Consider the following 24,739-nt stretch of genomic DNA (forward strand, 5'->3'; position numbering starts at 1 on the left):
TTCCCATGGCATGTTTTTCAAATGACAGAAGCTGCTTGACGTGATTGTGCACTTTATATTATACATGCTCAGACGGCTAGTTTTCTTCGGTGTGTCTGTGAAATTCACATAAATGTGGAACAGTCTGGAATAGGGGAAACCCGAATCATGTACAGAGTACAGTATGACTCTTCATCCAAACATTGTTAAATTTAGGTTGGCAAACTTCCCTGCCCTGTAAAAACTTTAGTGGATTGTTTGCCAGGGTCAGTGAAAATATAAACGTCGCTATCTTTTGTTTTTATCCTATAATATTTTTTTGCAGCACAGCAGTAGTCTTATCCACGAAGTTGAGTTGCCATTGTGCTAGTGAGATGGTCGGCCCAGATAGACTTTTTCAGAATTTCCGTCTTTCCTTTTGCGTGAAGATCTGTAGACCTTTGCAGAATGGATTTTATTATAAACCCTTAAATGGAGTTCTGCGCTCTTATTTTTAGCCCAAAAGAACTGTTGAAGCAGATGCTGTGTAGGTTTGCTGATAGGCTTATCTCTTGGTATTTATTTTGTATGATAAAGGTAGATTTTACTTTCTTTAAAACGTGTTAAAAAGCACTGCCACTTAGCAACATTTAAAGTATCGTACTAGGGCTGTGCATTTAATCGAAAATTCAATTTTGATTTTGGCTTCTAACGATTATGAAAAAGAATTAATTGAGATAAAATGATTATTGCATCATAAACCGCCCCCTTTCCAGTTGTACACATTTGTTGCTCTGCAAAGCTCAATTTCACGTAAAAACTACTTAAAGCATGTACTGTAATGTAACGTTTGCAGGATGGGATGCGCATCATTCATTGATGTACATTTGAATCGTTGTTTTTAAAAGCGCAGAAGAGATTGCATGCAGTTGTGTGTGAGCACGCTCGGCCTCAGAGACAGCAGAGCACACACATCTAAAGTCATCTTCATGTGAACACTTTAATGGTGAAATACATGCAAATTTGTTAAAATGCTGTGTTTAGTGATTATTCATATTAACCCTCATTTGTGTAATAAACAAACTAGTAGAAAAGTAAAACGCATCTAAAAATGAAACCATTAATCAGTACGGTACTGCTCTTAAAGTGACAACGCTCAATATTCCTGCTGCCGACTGTTTTTATCATCAATCAAACAACAAAAGGAGAAAATCCCTCACTGCTATTGACTAAAGGACTTTTGTAGCTGTAATTATATATTTTTTTCTAACAGTGAAGATGCTTTAAAGCAGTTTGTTTCTTATTTTTATTCTATTGTATTTATTTCTCTTTTCTTACTTAAATGGAGGAAAATAACTGCATGTATACCACAGGTGTCAAACTCAGTTCCAAAGAGGCCGCAGCTCTGCAAAGTTTAGTTCCAACCCTAATTAAACACACCTGATCAAACTAATTCTGTCCTTCAGGCTTGTTTGAAACCTACAGGTAAGTGTGTTGGAGCAGGGTTGGAACTAAACTTAGCAGGGCTTCGGCCCTCCAGGAATTGAGTTTGACACCCCTGATATATACAGTTCAAGTCAGAATTATTAGCCCACCTGAATTATTAGTGACCCTTTCCCTAATTTCTGTTTAACGGAAAGATTTTTTTCAACCCATGTCTGAACATAATAGATTTAATAATTCATTTCTAATAACTGATTTATTTTATCTTTGCAATGATGACAGTACATAATATTTTACTGGATATTTTTCGAGATACTTGTATTCATCTTAAAGTGACATTCAAAGGCTTGACTAGGGTAATTAGGCAAGTCATTCTATAACAGCAGTTTCTTCTACAGACATTTAAAAAAATATGTTACTTAAGTGGGCTAATAATATTTACCTTAAAATAGGTTTCAAAATATTCAAACCTGCTTTTGTTCTAGCCAAATTAAACAAATAAGAATAAAAAAATATTATAGGAAATACTGCAAAAATTCCTTGCTCTGTTAAACATCATTTGGAAAAATGCCTAGTAATGCTGCAGTCACACTAGAGTTTGAGCATGCGAAATTCTGTTGTGCAGTGCTGCGAAAAGGGGCGGGATTAAACAAGATGATTAGACATTAAAAGAGCGAGCGATTGGTTTATGTTTTACATTTCTGTCCAGAGAGGTCATGATTTGATCCTCGATTGGTCTCACTCAATCATATGATGCGATTTCGCAGGTCAGAGTTCACCAAGATTTAACTTTTTCCAACATATTGAACTGCCAACTTTTTTCCGGTCTGATGCATTTGTGTGCTGGTGAATATACGTCTTTGGGGAGAAAAGTGCAGTGTGACCGAAAAGGAGCTTGATTAGCTAGCCCAGGTGTGACTGATTGGGGTTAGAGTTAAAATCTGCAGGATACTGGACTGGAGATTGAGAAACCCTGACCTAAAGTGTACTTCACATTTTACGCATATGTGTGTTTTATTACCAACATTGTACATGAAGGATGGACAGCACAGATGCTTCTGGAGGATGAATGTTTTTAGTATGGATTGATTTGTCGAGCGCATGCATGATGTGTTTTTATATGCGTTTAAAAACTGATGTACATTTTGGGCTCATTTGCAGTACTTGATACTTAGACTTGCTGAATTGAAGCATTATGCGATTGGCTGCTGTGCAAGCCGGGCTCATTGTGAAATTCCTCTGTCACATCTGAAATGTGCATCGTGTTCTGTGGTAATCATAGTGTAGGGGGTTGCCAGATTTCTTGCCCTCATGTTTCTCCTTTCATGCTGTCTGTTTTGCAGACTTTACTTTGTACTTTGTGTTGCTTTTTTTGGACTATGATTATATGTGGCTATTTTTAGTAGTCAAGAGCAGGCTTTTCTAAACTCGGCGCTTTGCTGATAAGGGCTCAAACGTGCATTGGAAGCTCCAGTCACAGAGCGTTCCAAGATGTTTACATATGTTTTCATACAGGCTAGATGTCTGTAATGTCAGATGTTTGACCTACTTCCATAATGTTTGATTTTAGAGAAAAGTTCAGTTCATACCTGACAGAGCTTTAGTTTGCAGACCATTTACGTATTTAAAACTTTTTTTCTTAATTGCTTTAAATTTTTGTTTTCAGGGAAAAATATGATCCTTGGCTAAAACTTGACATCTCAGCTAGGACTGAGCGAGATTGCAAAAAATTGTCTTCCATCATGTTTCACATCATTCGAAATCGATAATTATTGAATATGTTTTAAGAATACATTTAGGCATATTAGGATTTTTTTTTTTGTAATTTAACTACTTTATTTTAATTTACCAACATTACTTAGGCAAATAGTTTTAATAGTCAAAAACAAAAATATTTAAACAAAATTTCACATCTCTTTGTAATAAAATAAACATAAGTGTTAAAATTCAGTTCACCTTTATTTGTATAGCGATTTTACAACGTAGATTGTGTCAAAGCAGCTTCACATAGAAAATCATAGTAAATTGAAACCGTATCAGTCCAGTTTTCAGTGTTTAAGTTCAGTTTAGCTCAGTTCATTGTGGTTTAATAATTACTACTAAAAGTACAAACACTGAAGAGCAAATCCATCGGTTCACAGCTTTACAGATCCCGAACCTTGCAAGCCACTGGGGGCAGCAGCGAGGAAAAAACTTCCCCAATTGGCAAAAGTAAAGAATGAAAAAATCTGTAGAGAAACCAGGCTCAGTTGGGCACGACCATTTCTCCTATGGCCAAACGTCTTGTGCAGAGCTGCAGTCTCTGGAGAAGCTGGACATCCGCGAGACTTGTCTGTCCCCAGAGCATCGCAGGAATCAGTTTCATGCTCTCCCTTCCTTTGACCACCACAGCAGCTGCTTAGGATACGATCGGGCATAGATTATAGAAACCTTGGGATCGTCTCGTCGGTGGACTTGGATCCCATCAGTGGTGCTGATTAGTCTCTGAGGGTATCAAGATGTGTATCTCCAGGTGGAAATAGAGAATATAGAGAATAATTAGCGTAGCTGCTGTTCAAAGTGTATATAAACGAGATGCAAAAACCTGCATGGGGCACATTCATGTATCAATTATTGCACGAATATTAATAAGTCATCAAAGCATTAGTTAGTTGTTTCTGGCTTTTGTTAGTCCTGGTTGATATTGTTTTCAAATACAATATGTAAATCCGTTAATATACAATTTTCAGTCGCGCTCATTCATTTTTGGTAGTGCTCCTACATTTTTTATGGTGTTCCTAAATTTTTGAATTTGGGAGCACCGGTTCAACAAAGTAAAAAAAAAATGCATTTCAAGCCCTGCAATAGACAAATAAATTATATATATTTTTTGTAATTAAAAAAAAAAAAAAATTTGTTTAAATATAAAAAATACTTATTTTAATCACAAAGAGAGAAATTGACTGGTTTGTTTTTTAATATTATTATGTGCTGTATTATTTGGTTACTGAGCAGCCATAAATAAATGAATGCATAATAATCGAGATAACCCTGAAACCTTGATTATTCCTCATATAATAATATACTATACTATAATCTATAGTATTATCTATAGACTATAATCGTACAGCCAAAAACTATAATCAATGCATCCCTATCAACCGTTGTTGAAAATCGTGTTCTTCAATAAATATTGACACAGATTTTCATCACCCAGCCCTACTCTTAGCATTATAAAACTTCCTAATGAGTAAAAGACAAATCACCATAAAGACCAGAGAAGGGAGATGGCTAAACATATTTGGAAAGTAACTTTTGAGTTTTTTTTGTTCCTCTTTATGACCCGGAAATGGCAGATGCATTTGAACGTATTGATTAGCAGTCACAGGGGACAGCGTTTGGGTCTTTAGCACATTTTCCTAACTGCAATTAGACAAAGAACAGTGACCAGGCTGCTGCTAAACAATTGGTTTGCTTTGAATGAATGACTTTTTAATGAGAGCTGGACAGGAAGCTGAAGAGCATATATCTGTGTTGCAGTCCCTTAAACATCCCTACAAAACCCCCAAAGACTTCCAGGCCTTAGTGTCATCATCTTTTCATGGCATATATTGGTGCAGTAGCGAGAGGTTGCAAACTGGGTTTTGAGAGCAAACCGGTTCTATCTCCTCTTTGCCGCATCTCCGAGCCCTAGCAGTGATGTTACATAACAATACTATGCATCCAGCGACTAAAAGGATTACTCCCGCACCAAGCAGTTAAGTTTGCTAGGCTATCTCATTAAATAATACGATTGATTTGGAAATTTATTTGATTCATGCATTTGGGAATTATTCATTTTTGTTTCTAATATGGGGTTAAATAAATGTAAGTGATATTAAAATAAATGTTTTTATCTCCAGAATTTGATAGCTTTGCAGATTCAATATTGCAGCTGTACAGTAATAAATAAAAAAAAAAAGTTATGTTTTTGAGTATGAATTTTTGGAGGGAAAAGTGAAATTGTTTTTGCTATTTAAGTTTTATTGGTAAGGTAGAATCTTCACACCATGTCCTAACTACACACAATGTGTAATGCAATATAAAATAGTATATTTTACTATGATAAAAGGAGTTTTTGTCTTAACCAGCAAGGACCGTGACACCAAATTTATATTTTTGTGTCTTTATTCTGTTAAATGCTGCTAATGTGAGTTTGAATTAGGGTTGTCACGATACTGGAATTTGGTAGCAATCGATACTGACATTTTAAAAGCGTCTATTCCCCACTAACATTTGAGCAATATTGAGCATGTTCTAAAACAGTGCTGATTTACCTTTGTGTTCACGTGCTCAACAGAAATGACTGTGATTGGCTGCGAAGTAGGGTTGGGCAATGTCGACCAATTTGGCATTGTACGGTGTCTGATGTGAAACAACACGATGGACAATAACATCGTCCACATAGGCAGAGACAAATTAATTATTTGTAGCCTACCTTTTCAACTACCTGACCCGCATGGTCTTTGTTTTACCCATAAACAAATCATAAATAAATAAAGATTAGTTGCATCACCTTTTCCGCAGGAGGTTGTTCAGTAATTTTAGTGAAAATCTCTGATATTGTTGGTTGTACACCTTGTTTACCAAGTACAAGTGTGAAAGTGAAAGATTGATGCTGTGACGCGTTACCTGATAGATTCAAAAGACAGAAGAGTTTTTAGATTGAGACGAGATTTATTGAATATCACGTTTAACAACTATAGTGAGACGTGATCCAGCGGTACATCCTTGATAAACTGTCCGACATGCACTGCTCTTGCTCGGATGAGCGCTGTGTGTGTGTGGTCAGGTGATATGCATTTCAGCGGACAGGGGGCTGTTCTTAAATGCTGGGCAAAACACCGTGTGGATGTGGATCATTTTCGTTCTTAAATGCCATTTTAACGCTAAGACGTATTAGTGTAAATGTGGCCTAAGGGTGTATTTTTCGCGAGAGAGTTTGTGATGGGGATGGGGCGAAGGATTGGCGATGCTGGCTCAGCATCGTGTTGTCTATTGGCCATCGACAATGGCATCATCTATTGACCCAACCCTACTGTGAAGGTCTTCAGTTCAGCAAACTCACCGCTCAGTGTAATCACAGATAAAGGGACACTGGATCGTTTTAGAGTCATGTTGATCTGCTGGTTTGTCTATAAGCTGACATACGAGAGATCCGCTGATGAATCGCAGCTTTAAAATACTCCAGTGTCCCTGTATCTGCGATTACACTCAGCGGTGAATTTGCTGAACTGAGGACCTTCATAGCCAATCACAGTCATTTCTGTTGAGCACATGAACACAAATGCAAATGTGCTCAACAGCGTTTAAATGTTAGCGGGACATTTTCAAAAATTTCAGTACCGATTGGTATCGAATTTCAGTATCGTGACAACAATAGTTTGAATACAATTTTGCATGACTTGTATCGTCAGACTGAAAGCGGAAGCAGATCGTTTACCTCAGATCTTAAAAATAAAACTAACAAACATGTAGTTTGAAAATTAATGTAACGATGCTTTCACACCTATAGATCAATTGTTTTGTTCCAAAATATGAATAAAAAATTGTAACAATGTTGCTTTTTGTTCATGGTGCGGTTCGCTTTTACACAGCGTTTCTAAATGGACCAAAATCATTAAAACAAGTCACGTGTGAGTAAACTTCCCACACACTGGTCAGAGTTTGCTTTTATTTTCCAGGATTCTATTCAGCTTTCAAACACCTTCATTTTAATTTATAATGATGAGGAAAAAGACATTATACGCGGAAATGTGTGCCTCGGACTTATTGTTTTGGTGCAAATTCAGGCACATTTTGCGGTGTTCATATATTCCCAAACAAACCGAGCTAAGGAGGCAAGCGCGGCAGGTTTCGAAACAAACATCTAGGTGTGAAATCACCCTTAGAACTGTTAAAACAAACCAACAACATCAGTTACTCAGCATGCACTTTTAATAATGTTAAAGAGGGTTAATATGTATTAATTATTATATTTTCTACAGTACCATTTTATTGAGTTTCTGGATGGCTCTGGTATTTAAATGTTTCTGTTGTGTTGCGTTTGGTGTGGACAGGCAAATTGCTTGTTGCTAGAATCTTGCCGCGTGTAGTTAGGACTTGGTGTTAAATATCGAAATATATCCCAAATGGCTGTGATTATTGGTGCTTTTCTCAGCATTCAGTGAGAACGGGAGAAATTACTTGACACTCAAATAATCGTGCCACACCTGGTCGGGACATGTTGTGTGAATGACAACCATGAGTCAAGTTCTACGATTGACAAGAGGCTTCTTGTCAACAGTGCTGGTTGCTTAATGTCATTTGGGCTTATTAATGCAGCTCTAAAACCATTGGGATCGTTCATTCCTTTACTTTTCACCAGTGATTCCTTCTACATCTGTCAAGACGATCTGCTCTGAAACCCAGAAGCCTTTTAGCTTTGGAGATTTTTTTTCCCTGCCTGTATTTCATTTGTATTCATATCATGGTTCTCAGGCCTTCTCAGTTTAGGTTTTGTGTGTTAAGTCTGACATTACTAATTTGGATTATAAGCAGCAGATGGCTGGTTAGTGTTTTATCTTGTTCATTTGCACTGGTGTTGTGCACTATAGTGAGTTCATTAGCCCTGCATGGGCAAACACCACCTGAAGAGTCCCTGTTCTTTCTTGCTGCAAGAATTTATTACTTCCATTTAAACAAATCTGTAGAGTTTCTAATTCTGGTGTAATTAACCATGTCGGCTAGCCCAAAACTGCACATTTAAATTGTATAATGGTATTTATTTGCCTCCTATGGTGTATTGACACATTCTCTATCAAAACAAATGCATGGTAACTTATAAGTAGTACAGGGCTCAACAATAAGGACTGCCCGGTGGCCCAGGGCCAGCGTGAGAGACACTTGGGACAGTAGACCGGATCATTACTGGCCCGATTGGGACAGTGCTGCCTTGTCACTAACATTTAATTTGTCTGTGACTATTTGTCAATTGCATGCATTTTAAGTTTGTGCTTTTAAATCTTTAAATGCTACCTTCTCTGTAATGTCGTTAACAACATATTGCTTTCTGATTCGTCTTATCTGATTGATTTGACCGTGCTATTTTTTTTTTTTTTTGTAACCTGGTAACAACCAGTACAGCGTAGAAACAGCAACATGGCGGCATCATCAAATTAAAAAGCTAAGCGAAAATGTCTGTCTCTAACGTGTTGGAAGTAGACATTTACATGGAAACAACACGACAAAATAATAATGAAGTGATGTTATGCATAGTTTGCCGTCAGTTTGACAAGTCAGCCACCTTTTATTAAATAATTTCAAACTGCAATAAAATGCCTCCACATTTTCCATACTGCTCTTTTTGTTTGCATAACACTTATATTTACAATTGTTTTTTAAGTATTGAAATTCTAGATTTACAGACTTTATTTTTGACACATTGTTTAAAATATGTGGTTAAAAATAGCTATTAAAATCCCTTTTTTTTGTTGGGGCCAGTGAAAATTTTGGCAGGGCAAGTAAAAATCTAAACCACTTGCCCGATCGGACCAGTAGAAAAAATCCTTAGCGTTGAACCCTGTAGTAGCATTAGTTTTTTGTTTTTTACTGTTCTAAATGTTATCAATGGGTCAGTGAATTATACGTTTCTGTGGGCTAAGTAAATATTATGGAAAATGAGCTTGTTCGGTTTAACCAATGTAGCCATGCATTACCACGCATGTCATGGGAAAGTATATAGAGGAGATGTGACAGGCTAATCAAGAGAGGCATGTCAAGTCTTGTTACATGCATCAGGGCTCAAAAGTAGGGATTTTTTTTTTCCTCTCTTCTCTCCTGGTCAGTGTTTCAGACTTTAACCAGCTCCATGACATGACAAGCAAGTTTCTAAATCATTCATAAAAGTTATGAGAAGTAATTGAGAGTATTTCACCTGAAGTACAACTCATTTTGAGAATGTAAATAAACAGTAAATAGCTGCAAGCAATCATATGTTCAACCAAAAAAAATAAAAAAACCTAACAAACAAAGCAAGCGGTGCAGGCAGTGTTAATTTTAACATCAAATTTTGATTTAGTTTTAGTCTTAGTCTTTTGACTAATGGTCCATTTGTCACATTTTAGTCTTCTGACTCATTTTAGTTTTAGTCTAGGTTTAGTTGACTAAATTTCATAAGATTTTAGTCAACTAAACCTACTCGAGATTTAGATAACTAAATATATTTGGCTTAATTTAATAAAAATATTGTATACATTTTTACAAAATATTATAACTTAAAATTTAATAAAACAGTCTCATTAAAAAAATTGAACGTAGCTTTTCCATTGAAAGACCAAGAATTAGATATGCATTGCAGTGTTTTTTTTAGGATTTTTTCCCAGCTGTGGTGGCAGGCCTTTTACACAGATCTATCTATGGCATTATTTCAATGACAAATGTTGTGAGAGTCGAGATCGTATTTCTGTAATATGAGCGTGCGAATCTCTATGTCGTGTTTGCTGGCATCGCGCAGCCTTGTCAGTCAGTCAGCATGTCACCTTAAAGGCTTAACGAATAATGAAGTTGTTTTTATTTTAATGTTATATGTTTTATTTATTTTAATATTGTCATAAAATAGCTATAAGTTGCTAATGTGACAATAAATAAGCAAACAAACAAATTATTTTAAAGTAAAATGCAAAAACAACATTGCAATAACCAACACGTCATTCAGCATATCAGATATAATTATGTAAAGATTAAAACGCATACTTTTTCCAACATGTAATTGTTTAAATATTCAAGAATTGTCATATTTGTAATCAATATCGCTTTCTTACAAAAAACTTCTTGCCGACAAATGAGTGCAACCATGTGATTTGTTAACAATTTAAAACGACAATTAGTTAGTAATTCAGTGATCTTTTAATGAAGTCTTTTAGTTGGTCATCAAATGATTCTTCTTCTTAATATACCTGACAAGATTTTGTTATATAAACTATTGTTAGTGATATTTTAGCAGCTGCATTCTCGCTCAGATTAGATGCATAGATAATATATCTATTTAATCATTTAATTTATCTATTTTTTTCCATTCTGAATTATACCACCCAAAATATAGCTTGCGTGTGTGTGTGTGTGTGTTTTCAGAACAGCTTCATATGTTTTCAGCAGGTAGATGATAGGGATGCTCGATTATGGGAAAAATCATAATCAATTATTTATTATTATGACCAATTATTTTGGTCATAATTGCAATCACGATTATTAAAAACGATCAGTTGAAGTCAATAATTCGCCCTCTTGTGAATTTTTTATATTATATATATAAAATATATATATAATGATGTTTATATATAATAATGATAATTATATATAAAATATACATCTATATATATATAAATATTTTTTCAAATTATGTTTAACAGAGCAAGGAATTTCCTATAATACTATTTCTTATAATTTGTTTTATTTTGTTTTAAATATTTTGAAACCTATTTAAAGGTAAATATTATTAGCCCACTTAAGCAACATATTTTTTAAAATGTCTGTAGAAGAAACTGCTATTATAGAATGACTTGCCTAATTACCCTAGTCAAGCCTTTGAATGTCACTTTAAGCTGAATACTAGTATCTCGAAAAATATCCAGTAAAATAATCTGTACTGTCATCATAGCAAACATAAAAGAAATCAGTTATTAGAAATCCGTTATTAAAACTATTATATTTAGAAATGAGTTGAAGAAAAATCTTTCCGTTAAAAAGAAATTGGGGTAAAAGGGTCACTAATAATTCAGGAGGGCTATTCATTTTGACTTCAGCCATATATGCAGTTATTTTGCTTCCTGTAAATAAGAAAAGGGAAATAAATACAATTGAATAAAATTATGAAACAGACTGTCATAACTGTAAAAAAAAAATAATAATAATTACAGCTACAAAAGCCCTTAAGTCAAGAGCTGTGAGTGATTTTCTCCTTTTGTTGTTTGATTAATAATAAAAACAGTCGGCAGCAGGAATGTTGTGCTGTCACTTTAAGAATAGTGCGGTTCTGATTAATGGTTTCACTTTCACGTTTCACATGTACACATTTGTTTACTACTCAAATGAGGGTTAATATGAATAATCACTAAACACCACGTTTTAACAAATTTGATATCATTTTATCTCAATTAATGCTTTTTCATAATCGTAAGAAGCCAAAATCAAAATTGAATTTTGGATTAATTGCACAGCCTTAGTAAATGATGTACATAAACCAGTACAATTTACTGCAGCACAGTTTGTCAAAGAAATCCCAACACATCCCAAACCCAAAGCACATGATCACTGAACATGCGAAACAACACCACACTGGCCAAGTGACTGTTCTGTCAACTGACCCAGAACACTCTCTTGCTGACCTGAAGTCAACCTTATTGTTGAGCCATGATGCTTGTTTATAGGGGGGCAAAGGTTGCGAGCGTTTGTGTTATTTCCATAAACTGATGCAAATCTTTGTTTTTAGTTTAACCTGTACACAGTTGCTGTCATATAGGTTAGAAGGCTAGAGTTAGTACATTGCACAGAGCAAACACAACCCTGCTGACCTCTGCATGTGTGTATGTGTGTGTCTCTGTTTCAATGATCCTGCTATCTTAAAGCACCACGTGTTGGCAGCAGCGCACATTATGTAACAGAGAGAAGCCCGGCTAGCCAATGTAGAAAAATCTTTTGAGTGTTCTTTGTTTACAATCCATCACCTTTGTGTGTCTGGCAGAACTGAATTGCATACTGATGCTACACATTTGACATTGATGTATTGCTAATAAACACACTGTAAACATGCCGGGAGGATTTTCAAAATGCCATGCTGAGCTTCTTTCTGTGCATTCATTTTCCTTCGCCTTAGTCCCTTTATTCATCAGGGGTTGCCACAGCGGAAGGAACCTCTTAACTTATCCAGCATATTTTTTACACAGAGGATACCCTTCCAGCTCCAACCCAGTACTGGGAAACATCCTTACACCTTCATTTACACTCATACACTATGACCAATTTAGTTTAATTCACCTGTAGTGCATGTCTTCGGACTGTGGGGGAAACCGGAGCAGCTGGAGGAAACTGACCCCAACATGGGGAGAACATGCAAACTCCACACAGATTCATTGTGCCGCCCATTTTTTTATTATTATTTTTTAATTGGCGTTGAAGCTGTAATCATTTATTTATTTGTTTTTTTTTTGTAAAAAAAAAAAAAGGGGGTTTTACATTTTATGAATATTTTTTTTCTTCATTTTTTTAAATAAAAAATTTGCCCTGAAAATCTAAATAAAGTAAGGAATATGATTACATGTGTAGTATATACCCCTATTATTCCCCTTTTCACAAGATGTAAAATAAGTCTCTGATATCCATAGAGCGTGTAAATCCACCTAAATGTTTATCTGAAAGAATCTATTAATTTACGATGCAATCTACTAACTTAATATACTAGTGGAAACAGATGGTTCAAAATCAGATGGATGAGTATCTGCTGCAGCAGTGATTGGTTCAGAGCATTTTAGAAAGAGTATTCCCCGACAAAGCTCTATTCACAGGCTTGTGCACTGTTTTTAGATCTGGAACTGATAGAAAAAGAACAACAATGCCAGTTTTTTCATTTGCACAGATTCTATGTCCTGCTTACAAGCGCATGAATCTATGAAAACTGATCATCTTATGATTTTTAGCATAATAGAAAAAGTAGACATTACTTGGACTAAAGACTTTGATATTATTTTCTGCTGGATTTCAGGTCAAATGGGATTTATTGAAAACGTGCAGATAAAGCAGCTAAGGAAGCCCTACAGTTGGAGATAACAGAATGTAAAATTCCCGTGTCCTGATGTTAAACCTGTTTTAAATCTGTATATTTTGGTTGTACAATTACAGTCTGAGAAATAATCACGGTTTCACGGTTATCACAATATTTATATGCCTTTATTAATCCTAAAGCAATACTAGTTTAAAATATTTTAAAGCGAGTTTTTATGTGATTTTCTAAAGTGTTATTTATTGCTTCTCAGTAACCAAATTATACAGAACATAATAATAATAATAATAATAAAAACAAACAATTATCCATTTCTCTTTGGACTTAAAAATAAATGTAAAATGTTTTTGGCATTTAAACATAAGTAATAATTTTACAAATAAATGACCGAACAATGAATGAATAAATAAATAAATAAATAAATAAATAAATAAATAAATAAAAATAATAAGTAAAAAAACTGTTTTTATATCAGTCAGTTATTGTGATGTGACGCGGTGCGCTCACGCCATTCTTTCAACCAGGCGCTTAGAAAGTGTAAGCGCGTTGTACCGCTTGCGCTTTCTAAAAGAAATAACAAACTTGTGCGCAAAAGATGTGACGTGAACTGCCAGTTAATCGCCTCAGCCGTAGTTAATCTAGTGTACGTGCATGGGTATTAGCCTTGGGGTATATAAGCTTAAAACTTTAAACTGGCGCAGAGTTGGCGTAACTTTGTTTAGTTGCAGCAGTTTGTTTTGTGCAGAAACGTGGTGTTGAGACGCTTAATTAACCATCTTAATTTACAATTAATTAACTGTGGCAAATTAAAGCACGGTTAACAGCTGTTTCCATCCAAAAATGTAAATACAAAAATAGGTGGATGAAAACGTAGCTATTGAAATCAGTTAATCGTTGCATCCCTATTTGTGTGTTTTGAAAGATGCTCTTATGACCTTGTCCTGGGACAGCAGACCTCTGTTGTGTTAGATCAGGCTGTGAATCACTCTAACAAACGTTATGAAAGATGTCAGGTTAGTGTGAAACCAGCAATACACTTTTGAGTCATTCAGGGTTTTATTTAGCACTTTATATTTCCTTTGAACTTTGACAGGAACTGTTTTGAGTCAGTAATCTCACCATCACCCATTGGATTAATCTGATTAGCTGCTCTGGGCTGGAGTTCTTTACATGTCTAGAAATCATCTGATAGAAATGCTTAATCATATTCCCGATTCGGCCGATTCTCCTATTTTTGTTGTAAGTCTATCTGTTGTGGCTCTGCTGTAGCTGCCAGATTGAGTCAAAGGCCCAGAGCTCCCTCGCTGAATAGTCTCTTTATGTCCTCAGTGGCTCCACGAACTGCATGGCTTTTTGTTGGGTGTAGAGGTGGGAAGGGCTCAGTAAGGAATCATGAGTCATGGGCATTATGTTGAAAAGTTTGAGTCAGAGCTTTAAGGGAGGTGATGGCAGCGCTGACAGGATGTACCATTTCATCAGGGAGGGGTGATTTTTAACTCTGTGACTTTTTAATGCAGAATGTTGTCATTTATATGTGATTAGGTGTGATCAGGAGCAAGGAATCAGTGTTTAATATATCCAAAGAATTGCCCTTTAACACCTCTGTGTGATTGTAATTGTATTGGTCATCCAGAAAGTTTTGTAGACTAACACTGTTTTAACATTCGTTTTTGATTTTATTTTTAAATTTGTACTTTTGTACTGTCTTCTAAAAGCTCTGCCATAACTTAAGCCAGTGTCCAAACTCGGTCCTGGAGTGCCGGTGTCCTGCACAGTTTAGCTCCAACGTCACTTACCACACCTGCCTAGAGGTTTTTAATACATCTAGAAAGAGCCTGATTAGCTGGTTCAGGTGTTTTTAATTGGGGTTGCAACAAAAAAATTGCAGGACACTGGGATTCCAGGACCAAGTTTGGACACCCCTGACTTAAGCTGCGGTCACACTGGAGTTTCAGTTTGCGAAAAAAAGCGAGCGATTGGTCCATGTTTTAAATATCTGTGCATAGAGGTCATGTTTTGATCCCCGATTGGTCTCGGGCAGTCAAGTGATGTGATTTCGCAGGTCAGAGTTCACCAAGCTTGAACTTTCCAATGCAGTGATCTGCGAAACTCGACCCATGACCTTGCGTTTCCAGTCTGACGCATTCGCGTGCACATGAATGGAAGTCTATGGGGGGAAAAAGTGCAGTGTGACCGCAGCTTTAAGCAGTCTGGCCATTGTCTGTTAATTACTTTATAATGACAAAAGTTTTCAAGTTTTTTTTTTAACTGCCACATGGATGGATAGATATATAAATAGACAGACTGATTTATGGATGGACATACGGATCGATGCTTGGATAAACAGACGGATTGATGGATGGTTGGATAGACAGAAAGAAAGAAAGAAAGAAAGAATTGCAGCTGATACCGAATACCGATTTCTTGTCATGGTGATCGACTGATAGTACCGATGTTAATTCTTCAAGCTTTATAATGCATTAAGCACATTTCCCCTCTAAATATGAACCTTAAAAGAAGATCTTGCCTTAAAAGGAAATAGTCCTATACACTGTTTATTGCAATAAGTATATTACAAGAAGTTATATTTTTAAATGTTCATGTTAAAAAATAAAGTTTTATTTATCTAATAATTCCAGATCGCTTTTACTAACTTTGCAATATTGTCAAAAACAGAACTATCAGTTGTGAAAAAGACCTAAATATATGCAAGACTATTCAGATATTGCTTGTCTCCAACTATTGACAGCAGATCCCTCAATGAGAGAAAGAGTGAGAGAGAGAAGGAGTTGCACTCGCGATATCTTTACTGCTCTATTCATTTAATCTAAGAAATTAAATGTTTAGATTATTACTGTGCTTCTCGCGATCTCTTCTCTTACTCATTCACTTGCCTTGCCATGATTTCCTGGTATTTTAACCCGGTTTTGGGGATCCCGGAGCCGGTATAAATTTGTGGAACACTCACAGAGCTTTCGGGAGAGATCATAAGATTGGATGAGACAGGTGCAGGAGCGCACATGCGTCTTCGGTCCTGTCAGGTGTGGACCGAAGACAGACAGACAGACGGACAGACAGACAGACAGACAGACAGACAGACAGACAGACAGACAGACAGACAGACAGACAGATAGACAGATAGACAGATAGACAGATAGACAGATAGATAGATAGATAGATAGATAGATAGATAGATAGATAGATAGATAGATAGATAGATAGATAGAAAAGTAATCTAAAGTGTGACTACAGCTTCAGAGCTTGATTAGCTGGCTCAGGTGTGTTTGATTAGTGTTGGAGCTAAACTCTCCAGGACACTGTCCCTCCAGGACCGAGTTTGGACACATTTGGTGTATGTGTTTTTTCCTCCAAATAAGTTTTTGAACTTTTTGTTTTCCAGTTAGTGAAATAGCATAATCTTGGTCTTTAAAAGGTGCCTAAAACACATTGTATCACACTAGCCTCCTTTCTAATGAATTGCAGACTCTGTAATGCAAACTGAAGTGTTCAGCTGAGCTCCACAGCAGAGGTCACAGGAAAGACATGTGACTGCTGGAGTCAACAGATCTCTGGTAATGATGCACCGAGCCAGTGCTTGAGCATGGCCTCACTAAGGTTCTCTTCTCTCTGTTTTCCTCTGTTTCCCTTCAGGTGTGGCCCAAACTGTGCTGTTGCTGTGAGGGAGAATTGCTCTCCTGTTTTTTCTCTCTCCTGATGCCCCCTTCTGCACTGTAAATTCATGATCACATGACTTTGGATATGGACGCAGTCCTGTCCGACTTTGTCCGTTCTACTGGAGCTGAACCCGGACTGGCCAGAGACCTGCTGGAGGGTGAGCCAAAACCGTCCCGTTTCCCATTACCCTCTCTGAACGTTATATATTTTTCTTCAACTCGAAAGAAGCATCAGCGTTTTAGGAATGATGAATAAGGGTTACATAGACAAAACTGGTCACACTTTATTTTAAAGAACATTTCCCATTATTAATGAGATTATTAACAATGTTGCTATTTATATTTATGATGATAGTAGGTTTAGGCCTGTCCTGAAATCGATTTTTTTTGTTTTACAATATATTGCACCAAAATATATTGCAATAAAAATGTTGTTGGCACTTATTATATAATGCTAGAATGACAATAACTAATGTAGTAGCATCAAAATGCAAAACTCTTCCAAAGAACGCAGATTTTATTCTTAATAATATTATTCTTATGATAATATTATTTAATTATAGTAATTTTAACAATTTATTAATTAGCCATTGGAGTCAGAATGTGATATTTATTTGTTTATATCCTAAAGGTAAAAAGTAACAGAGGCTGCGTTATCTGCTATCAGATCTATTTTCAGTTGTCAAACCTTACATGACAACATACTATAGTAATTTATAGTAAATACTGTAGTGTTTTTTTAAACAATGCTTACACTGACACCTTCAATAGAGACGATGCACAATCAGCTAAAATGTTGCCAGAATTGTCAACATTGTGTGTGTGTGTGTGTGTGTGTGTGTGTGTGTGTGTGTGTGTGTGTGTGTGTGTGTGTGTGTGTGTGTGTGTGTGTGTGTGTGTGTGTGTGTGTGTGTGTGTGTGTGTGTGTGTATACGTACAAATTACAAAAGTATAGTCACAATGTACAAAATACCCTAAAATATTAATTCAATTTATCTTTATTTTTCTTTAGCACTTTTACAATGTAGATTGTGTTAAAGCAGCTTTGCATAGAGGATAATTACAAAAGACAGTTATGACTTTGCTAATTTTTGTTTAAGTCATGTTCAGTATTGCATCTACCCTGGCTTAGGTTTTCATGATTGACTGCAAGGAGCGCTAAAAAGCAAAACAAATACTGTGGCTTTAGCTTCCATATGAATTTGTACAGTAAGGTTAAGCCTTGACAATTTCAGTACATGTTGCCTAGCAACAGTGAAGATAAGAAAATGCTTTAAAATATATATAGTTCTGCAGTATGCTTGCTTGAAAGTTGATGCAGAGTAGTATTGACAGAAACACCTGTAGCAGAATGTGCCATCGAGCGCTGCAGCAGCACAGGTTAATATTTACACTCCTAAGCAGAGGTGCAGTGGAACTATGAACTCTTAGGATATTTTCACACTTTTAGGTCATTTGCATTTTTCTGGAACTGATTAAGAGTGTTACAATGTTGCAATTCTTTTGTTCTATTTGCTTTTGCAAGGCAATATTTTAGACCAAAAATTGGAACATGGTGAAAAATGTATTGCAGCAAGTATCAAAAGTGCACTGAATACTGTAGGTTTGTGTTTGAAACGAGACTAATAAGAAACTATGGGGGCTCTTTTTTTGTTTTACTTTCAAACCAAACATGATTTCAGAAGGAAAAGTCTGTATAGTGTCCTTCAAGAAGTTGTAATGATTAATAAGTATCAGTAGGAGTCAGATATGCCTTCACTTTCTCTGGACGTGCTCAAAAGTAGCTGAGCTCCAAATGTTTAGACCTGTTTTTAGCATTGTCCACTTTTGAGGGTATTGACAAAAATGCTTCTTAATAGCAGCTGTGGAAAATGCCTCACTTTCTTGGACGCTTTATGAATATTAAGGGTTTGTATGGACTCTAAGTCTATGAAATTGCTTGAATTTTAATCGAGTGTTTAAAATACAAAATGCATGGGCTTATGACTGAACAATGCAAGTGATTTGAAATGATATACATTTAAGATGAAAGATGACACAATTAAGATGGGATTGAAAGAGATACGATAACAGAATATGGTAATAAATAGTATCTGATAAATTGTGATTAGGTTTGTAAAGTGATGTGCAAAAGTCTTAGAAAAGTGACCTGAAAACTATGGGCAAGTGAACAAAGTGTTTTAAAAGCGAAGTGTGGTCATACCAAATGTTGATTTGATTTAGATAACATAAGTTTATTGATAAGTAAACTGTATTTATGCATTATTTTCTAAAGCATCCTCATTTAACAGCATTTTTACACAAGTGCCTAAAACTGAACAGCACTGTAGATTTGTAGGAAGGTTTTTTGAAGCATCTTTAAGATGTTGATTTCTGGATTTAGTTTGTGGATGATGATCGGATCAGATCTCTGTATGGAGCACTGGTTGTTGGCAGACAATATTCTCACTGTAGAATTAAAATTAATGACAAAAATAATGTTTCGGAATGTAAATCAATATTTTAACCTGGCATAGGCTTGGGCGGTACCCAAATTTTGATACCGTCAAACCTCCTCCCTATTTTACCCTGGTATTACCGTGTATAATATAAAAATATGAAGTAAGGCCCAGACAGCGTCATCAACCATTTAGAAACTGAATACCGTATATGTGACCTTAGGTTCGCGGTCACCTGTTTGTCTTGTTCGTATTAGAGATCTGCGCAGGACGCTCTCTGTCATTCACACGCACACACACAGAAAGAGAGAGAGAGAGACGCACAGCACTACGCTTTCTCTCTCTCTCTCTCTTTCTCTCTCTCTCTCACTCATTCTCACACACACACACAGACAAACAGCATCCACGTGTGCTCGCTCGCTCGGGAGCGATATTGTTAGACTGCGCGCCTGCTCCCTTTCAAATTACACCAGTTACCGACCGCTCCTGTGCTTTATTTGGAAATTCATTCCTGCACCGCAAAAAAATCTGGTCTGCTCCCGCAGTACAGCAGTGGAAATACAGACCACTAGTTCGTATTTGCGTCTCCCTTCTCGTTCGGTCAAAACCTAAAATACTGCCAAACTGCAGGTCACTTGGTGCGCGACTCGCCACCTCACCTCCCCTCTCCCTCTCTCTCTCCTCCACACTGTCCCGTGATGACAATCACGCGTACACATTTTTAGGCTTTAAAAAAATAATTATTATTCAATACTTGTCTCCTATTTAAGTGCACTGTTTTTTATGACGGTATAACGGTATTGTAACTGACACAGTTGCTATTTTTAGATCCCACGGTATACCATATTACCGTATTACTGCCCAAGCCTAACCTGGAATGCTACAGCAAAATATAGAAATAAATTTTTTTTTTGTATGTGTGAAAAAACTAGTGGCCTAGGACTTTTGCACAGTACTGTATATGTTAGTGGTTGCACTGACTAATCCGTCGTGAAGCTTTTTTTAATTCATGTTGACTAGTTTCTCTGCGCAGGTCATGTGTTTTTTGACCTGAACTTTATGGCAGCTTTACCACACTAAGGTGGTTCACTAAATGAAACTGCTCTCGGATTATTTAAAGTAATTTTTTAAATATTATTTTTTCTTTTGTCAACATCAAAGATTTTCAAACATGTAAATACCCTAGAGCATATTCTAGCCATTCTCGTTTATGCAACCCTGGAAAAGTTATGTTACTGGCTGTTGCCCTTTGTGGAGTGTAAACGTGGACATATTTTGTGAATGACCTTGAAGTGCGCAGCCGCGGACGTGTAACTAACTTCACAGTGTGTGTAAACATCCTCCCTGTTGAATGCGGTGAAGATGTGCATCGAGGAGACGTCTGATAACCAAGATGTGCCAGTAACTATGAAAAATGCCTGACTTGAGCAGGATTTTGAGCAGCTTTCTAGCACGCACTATCATACCTGTAAAATATGCATCTGAGCAAGTCTCTGACAGTGTATTATAACTTAACGTTATAGCCTTTGTCTTTCGTGTGCTATGTTATGAGTAACTTCAGATGAATTTGTGTGGTGAGGACTTGTGCATTACTTCTGCACTAAAATATCTTTTATAGTTACATTCTTCCTAGAACCTGCAGTGATCAATGTGCTGACTGCATTTATTTAGCAGTAAATTAGCCCGGGTGCTAATCTTGCGTTATTAACTAAATGAAAATGTCGACAATGCATTTGTTTTGCACTAAATTAGTTATTGCTAATGTTGCATTGTTTTTGCAACGTGTTAGGCACTGCAAATGAATCGCAAGTTGTGGGATGTTGCAAAACATTTGCATCTTGTGTTTTATTAATAATGTCATAAGCGACTAGGCGACTCAACTTTTTTTTGGTAAAATAAGTCGACTTCCAAAAATCTAAAGTCATTCAACTCCTAGTATATGTAAATATGTAATTTGCTAAACTTGTGAAGTGCTAAAAAAAAGTTTGAAAATGCATCTAGAAAGTGCTTAAATTTGATCGTAATAACACTAAATACGGCTCTCCTTTCTCAGGAAAGAATTGGGACCTCTCAGCTGCACTGAGTGACTTTGAGCAGCTGAGACAAGTGCATGCTGGGAGCCTCTCATGCAGCTTTGTTGAGGAGAGTGAGTACCCCTCCATTGAGAAGGAGATGGCACGGACAGGACGGCCCCTCTTACATCGACAAGATGAGGCTGTTCAAGGTAAGACTGTAAAATATTGTTTCGGCATTGATATTGCTGTGTGCACATCTGTAATAGTCACGTCCAAGGATGTGCAATGTTGAGTTGGAATACTTGATCAGACACACAATTTAGAATACATGAGGTTTGTCAAGTCATTGCACTTTGAGTTTAGCCTTAATAGAGTAAAAGTTTTTCATTATATTTTTTCGCAATAACAATTTCAATTTTTGATTTTATACATTGAACACCATGTCATTTTATAGTCAGTTTTTTGTTGTTGATGATGTTTCTGTACCTGAACACTGTTATGCTGTGTTCACACCAAATGCAGTTAAAGCGTGTTGATTTACATGTTAAGTTAATGCAAAGACGCAAATAGACATCCTGCAGCTCAATTCGTTCAAATGATATAGCAGGAGTTAAACTTCTGCAGACATTCGCGCAGTGTTAACCAATCATGAGCTTGCTCTTGTAGACTATGAAGTAGTGCCTGTTGTTGGTGTCCCGAAGGGAAATCCTCTTGGCAACACCGGACAACAGTTCATTAAACTGGGCTCGGCTCAGTCTGAAGCACAGCTGAAAGCTCCATCATCCAGGTACAATTTCTGGAGGAGTTTATGAACCCACAGAGCTGGGTGCACCTCTGAAAGGATCTAGTGGACTCAGACAAGGCACCGAATGGATCTACATTGTTTTTCAGCCTTCCTAAAGCAAAGCTAGTATTTCAACAAAATCCAAGTTAGCCATTTAGCATCGAAGCTAGAGTCACCAGGCAGACAGCCCTGCCCATGATGCAAATCTGCATCTATTGTGAAGCGAATTTGATGTGCGAATGAAACAATTAAACTCAATACTTATGTGTCTATTTATCATCAAAAAGTGTGATTTATTCGCAAGTGCTGCATCTGGTGTGAACTCAGCATTAGAATTCATAAAAAAAACTAAAGCACTTTTTACTTGACTTTTATCTTTACTCTGTTGAATTTACATATGTTTGTTATTTATAACATTTTATTTAGACCAGTTAATTAAATTAACAGATCCTTTCTAAATAGAACTATTCAAAGACCCCCTAGTTTTTAGATTTTTGTGATGGTATTTCCCAGAAGTTTGTGGGAAATAGATGCGTATGTATGTATGTATGTATGTATGTATGTATATATATATTCACCACATTAGGTAGCCTACTATTATAGGTGTGCAGCCTGAAACAGTGACACAAATTATAAAAATAAAGCTTCTTTATTTTGGCCTCTTGTCAAGACAAGATCTAAAACAGTCGAAATTTAAACCAAAGGGATAACTCTTGTTTTTATCCATGATCTTACTTTCTCTCAGATCTCTCTCACCGGAGAATCTGTGAGTGTACCTCACTCAGGGCATGCATTAGGGCTGCACTCCCTACCCTAATACACCTAAAACATGGATTGCCGTAAAACTCATCAATGGCAGGGAAGTGTTTTTTCTCGTTAACTGCAGGAAAAGAGTTTATCAATAAAAAATATTTATCAATATCACACACACCATAATACCAGCTATAGGTGCAAAGTACAAATAATGTCCTTCAATTCGGTCACGTCCAGCGGCCATCATCCTTAAACCAAATTTCCAGCTTCTTGCTGGAAAATTTTCGTTTGCACTCTGAAGCACAATTCAAGCCAATTCACATCACAGGAGGTCTAATTCAGTCTCTGCATTGACTTCACATGTAAATCAATCACGCTTCAGCCGCGTCTGCTTACTGAAAAACAGTTCTGCCCACTTGCATGAAATGTAATGATTGTGAGGGCACAGGTGAGACTTCATTTTTTGAGAGACACTTAAACACATTATGTGTGCTGCGTATGCAATGTCTAAGTCACGTATAACAATAAATTTCAAACTGAAATAAATATTTACATTTTTTATATTTGATTCAATGGTTTGGAACTGAATGTTTTTTGAGATTATTTATGTTTTTTGTGATTATTTTGCATTTAGTTAAGAATTTTGCAAGGTTGCAAAATTTTTCGACTTTTTGTTGATTTTGAGTTGGATTTAGCAACAGCGGAATTACAAAATACTTCGTAAGCATTTGTCTTCTGGTGAAATTGTATTGTCGCAATGTGCGATTTTTCCAATATCATGTAAGGTATGAACTAGGGCTGCACGATATTGAAGAAATCTGACATTTCTGTATTTTGTTTTGCTGCGATATGAATATAATTTTTATCAGACCATTTAAACAGTTCTATTTGGGAAGATTTCAATCATTTAGATTAAAGATTAGACTGCAGTGTATCTGCATAAAATATAATAAATTACAAATAAAAGTTAAACTGTGCTTTATGGTTTTCTGTGGAATCAGTATTCAAATATAAAGATTTATCCGTGAATTGAAAATTAATCTTGCAGTGTTCCTATTGCGGATACACACATTGCGATATTGATGCTCAAACAATATATTGTTTAGCTCTAGTATGAACGGCACTGAAACACCTCTCTGCTTGACCTCAATTGTCAATCCTTGTTTTTCATCATTTCTGTTAATAATTTACTCTCATCATGACACTATTGTATATGATGTCACCTTTAAAGCCTTGCCCACACTCACCTGACTTTCAAATTAAAAGGAGTGGAGTAATGATAAGAGAAGTTGACTAGATAATAAGTCACCAATGTCTAGTTCTGCTCAGTAATCTGAACATGTATCATGGCAGCAGCCACAGAGAAGAGACTGTCGAGAGGAATCTCTCACGCCAGCTCCACCATCGTCTCCTTGGCCCGCTCGCACGTGTCCAGTACAGGAGGAACCAACGAGCAGCTTCTGGATACCCCGCTCTGCACATTCCAGTTGCCGGACCTCACCGTTTACAGAGACGACTTCCGCGGCTTCATCGAGAGAGATCTCATTGAGCAGTCTATGATGGTGGCTCTGGAGCAAGCTGGTTAGTCATTGCATTTCAACGGTCTCCGCTCTGACAGATAAACCAAATATTTTGATATTCTGAGTTTTATAGCTGGATTTTTCCAACATAGCGTTTCTGTTAGCTGCCTACATTAGCATACTGACTAAAATATTACCTTATAAGTGACTGATTTAAAACGCCCTACATGGAGCAACGTGCCAAATACTTCTTCATGTGACCTACGCAGGAGTTTGTCATAGTCTAGAACTGTATACAGTTCACACACATAATGAGTAAAAGTCTTTTTTTTTATGAGACACTAATAATATTTATTTATTTGTGTTTTTAGCTTTGGCTGT

General features: G+C 36.4%; 1 protein-coding gene across 8 annotated transcripts in view; it reads left to right on the plus strand.

Annotated features, from left to right (window-relative positions):
• The window catches only part of otud7b (OTU deubiquitinase 7B), a 52,588-nt gene that overhangs the window by 13,569 nt on the left and 14,280 nt on the right, over window positions 1-24,739 (plus strand). For 4 of the 8 annotated variants that reach the window (XM_005158386.6, XM_021466757.3, XM_005158389.6 and 1 more), the window contains exons 2-4: window positions 16,826-17,006; window positions 21,340-21,510; window positions 24,192-24,419. In XM_005158386.6, coding sequence (XP_005158443.1) covers window positions 16,922-17,006; window positions 21,340-21,510; window positions 24,192-24,419 — 484 coding nt within the window. In that variant the 5' untranslated portion in view covers window positions 16,826-16,921. 8 annotated transcript variants of the gene reach the window in all.

The sequence above is a fragment of the Danio rerio genome, chromosome 16, assembly GCF_049306965.1.
Source record: "Danio rerio strain Tuebingen ecotype United States chromosome 16, GRCz12tu, whole genome shotgun sequence".
Classification (NCBI taxonomy): domain Eukaryota; kingdom Metazoa; phylum Chordata; class Actinopteri; order Cypriniformes; family Danionidae; genus Danio; species Danio rerio.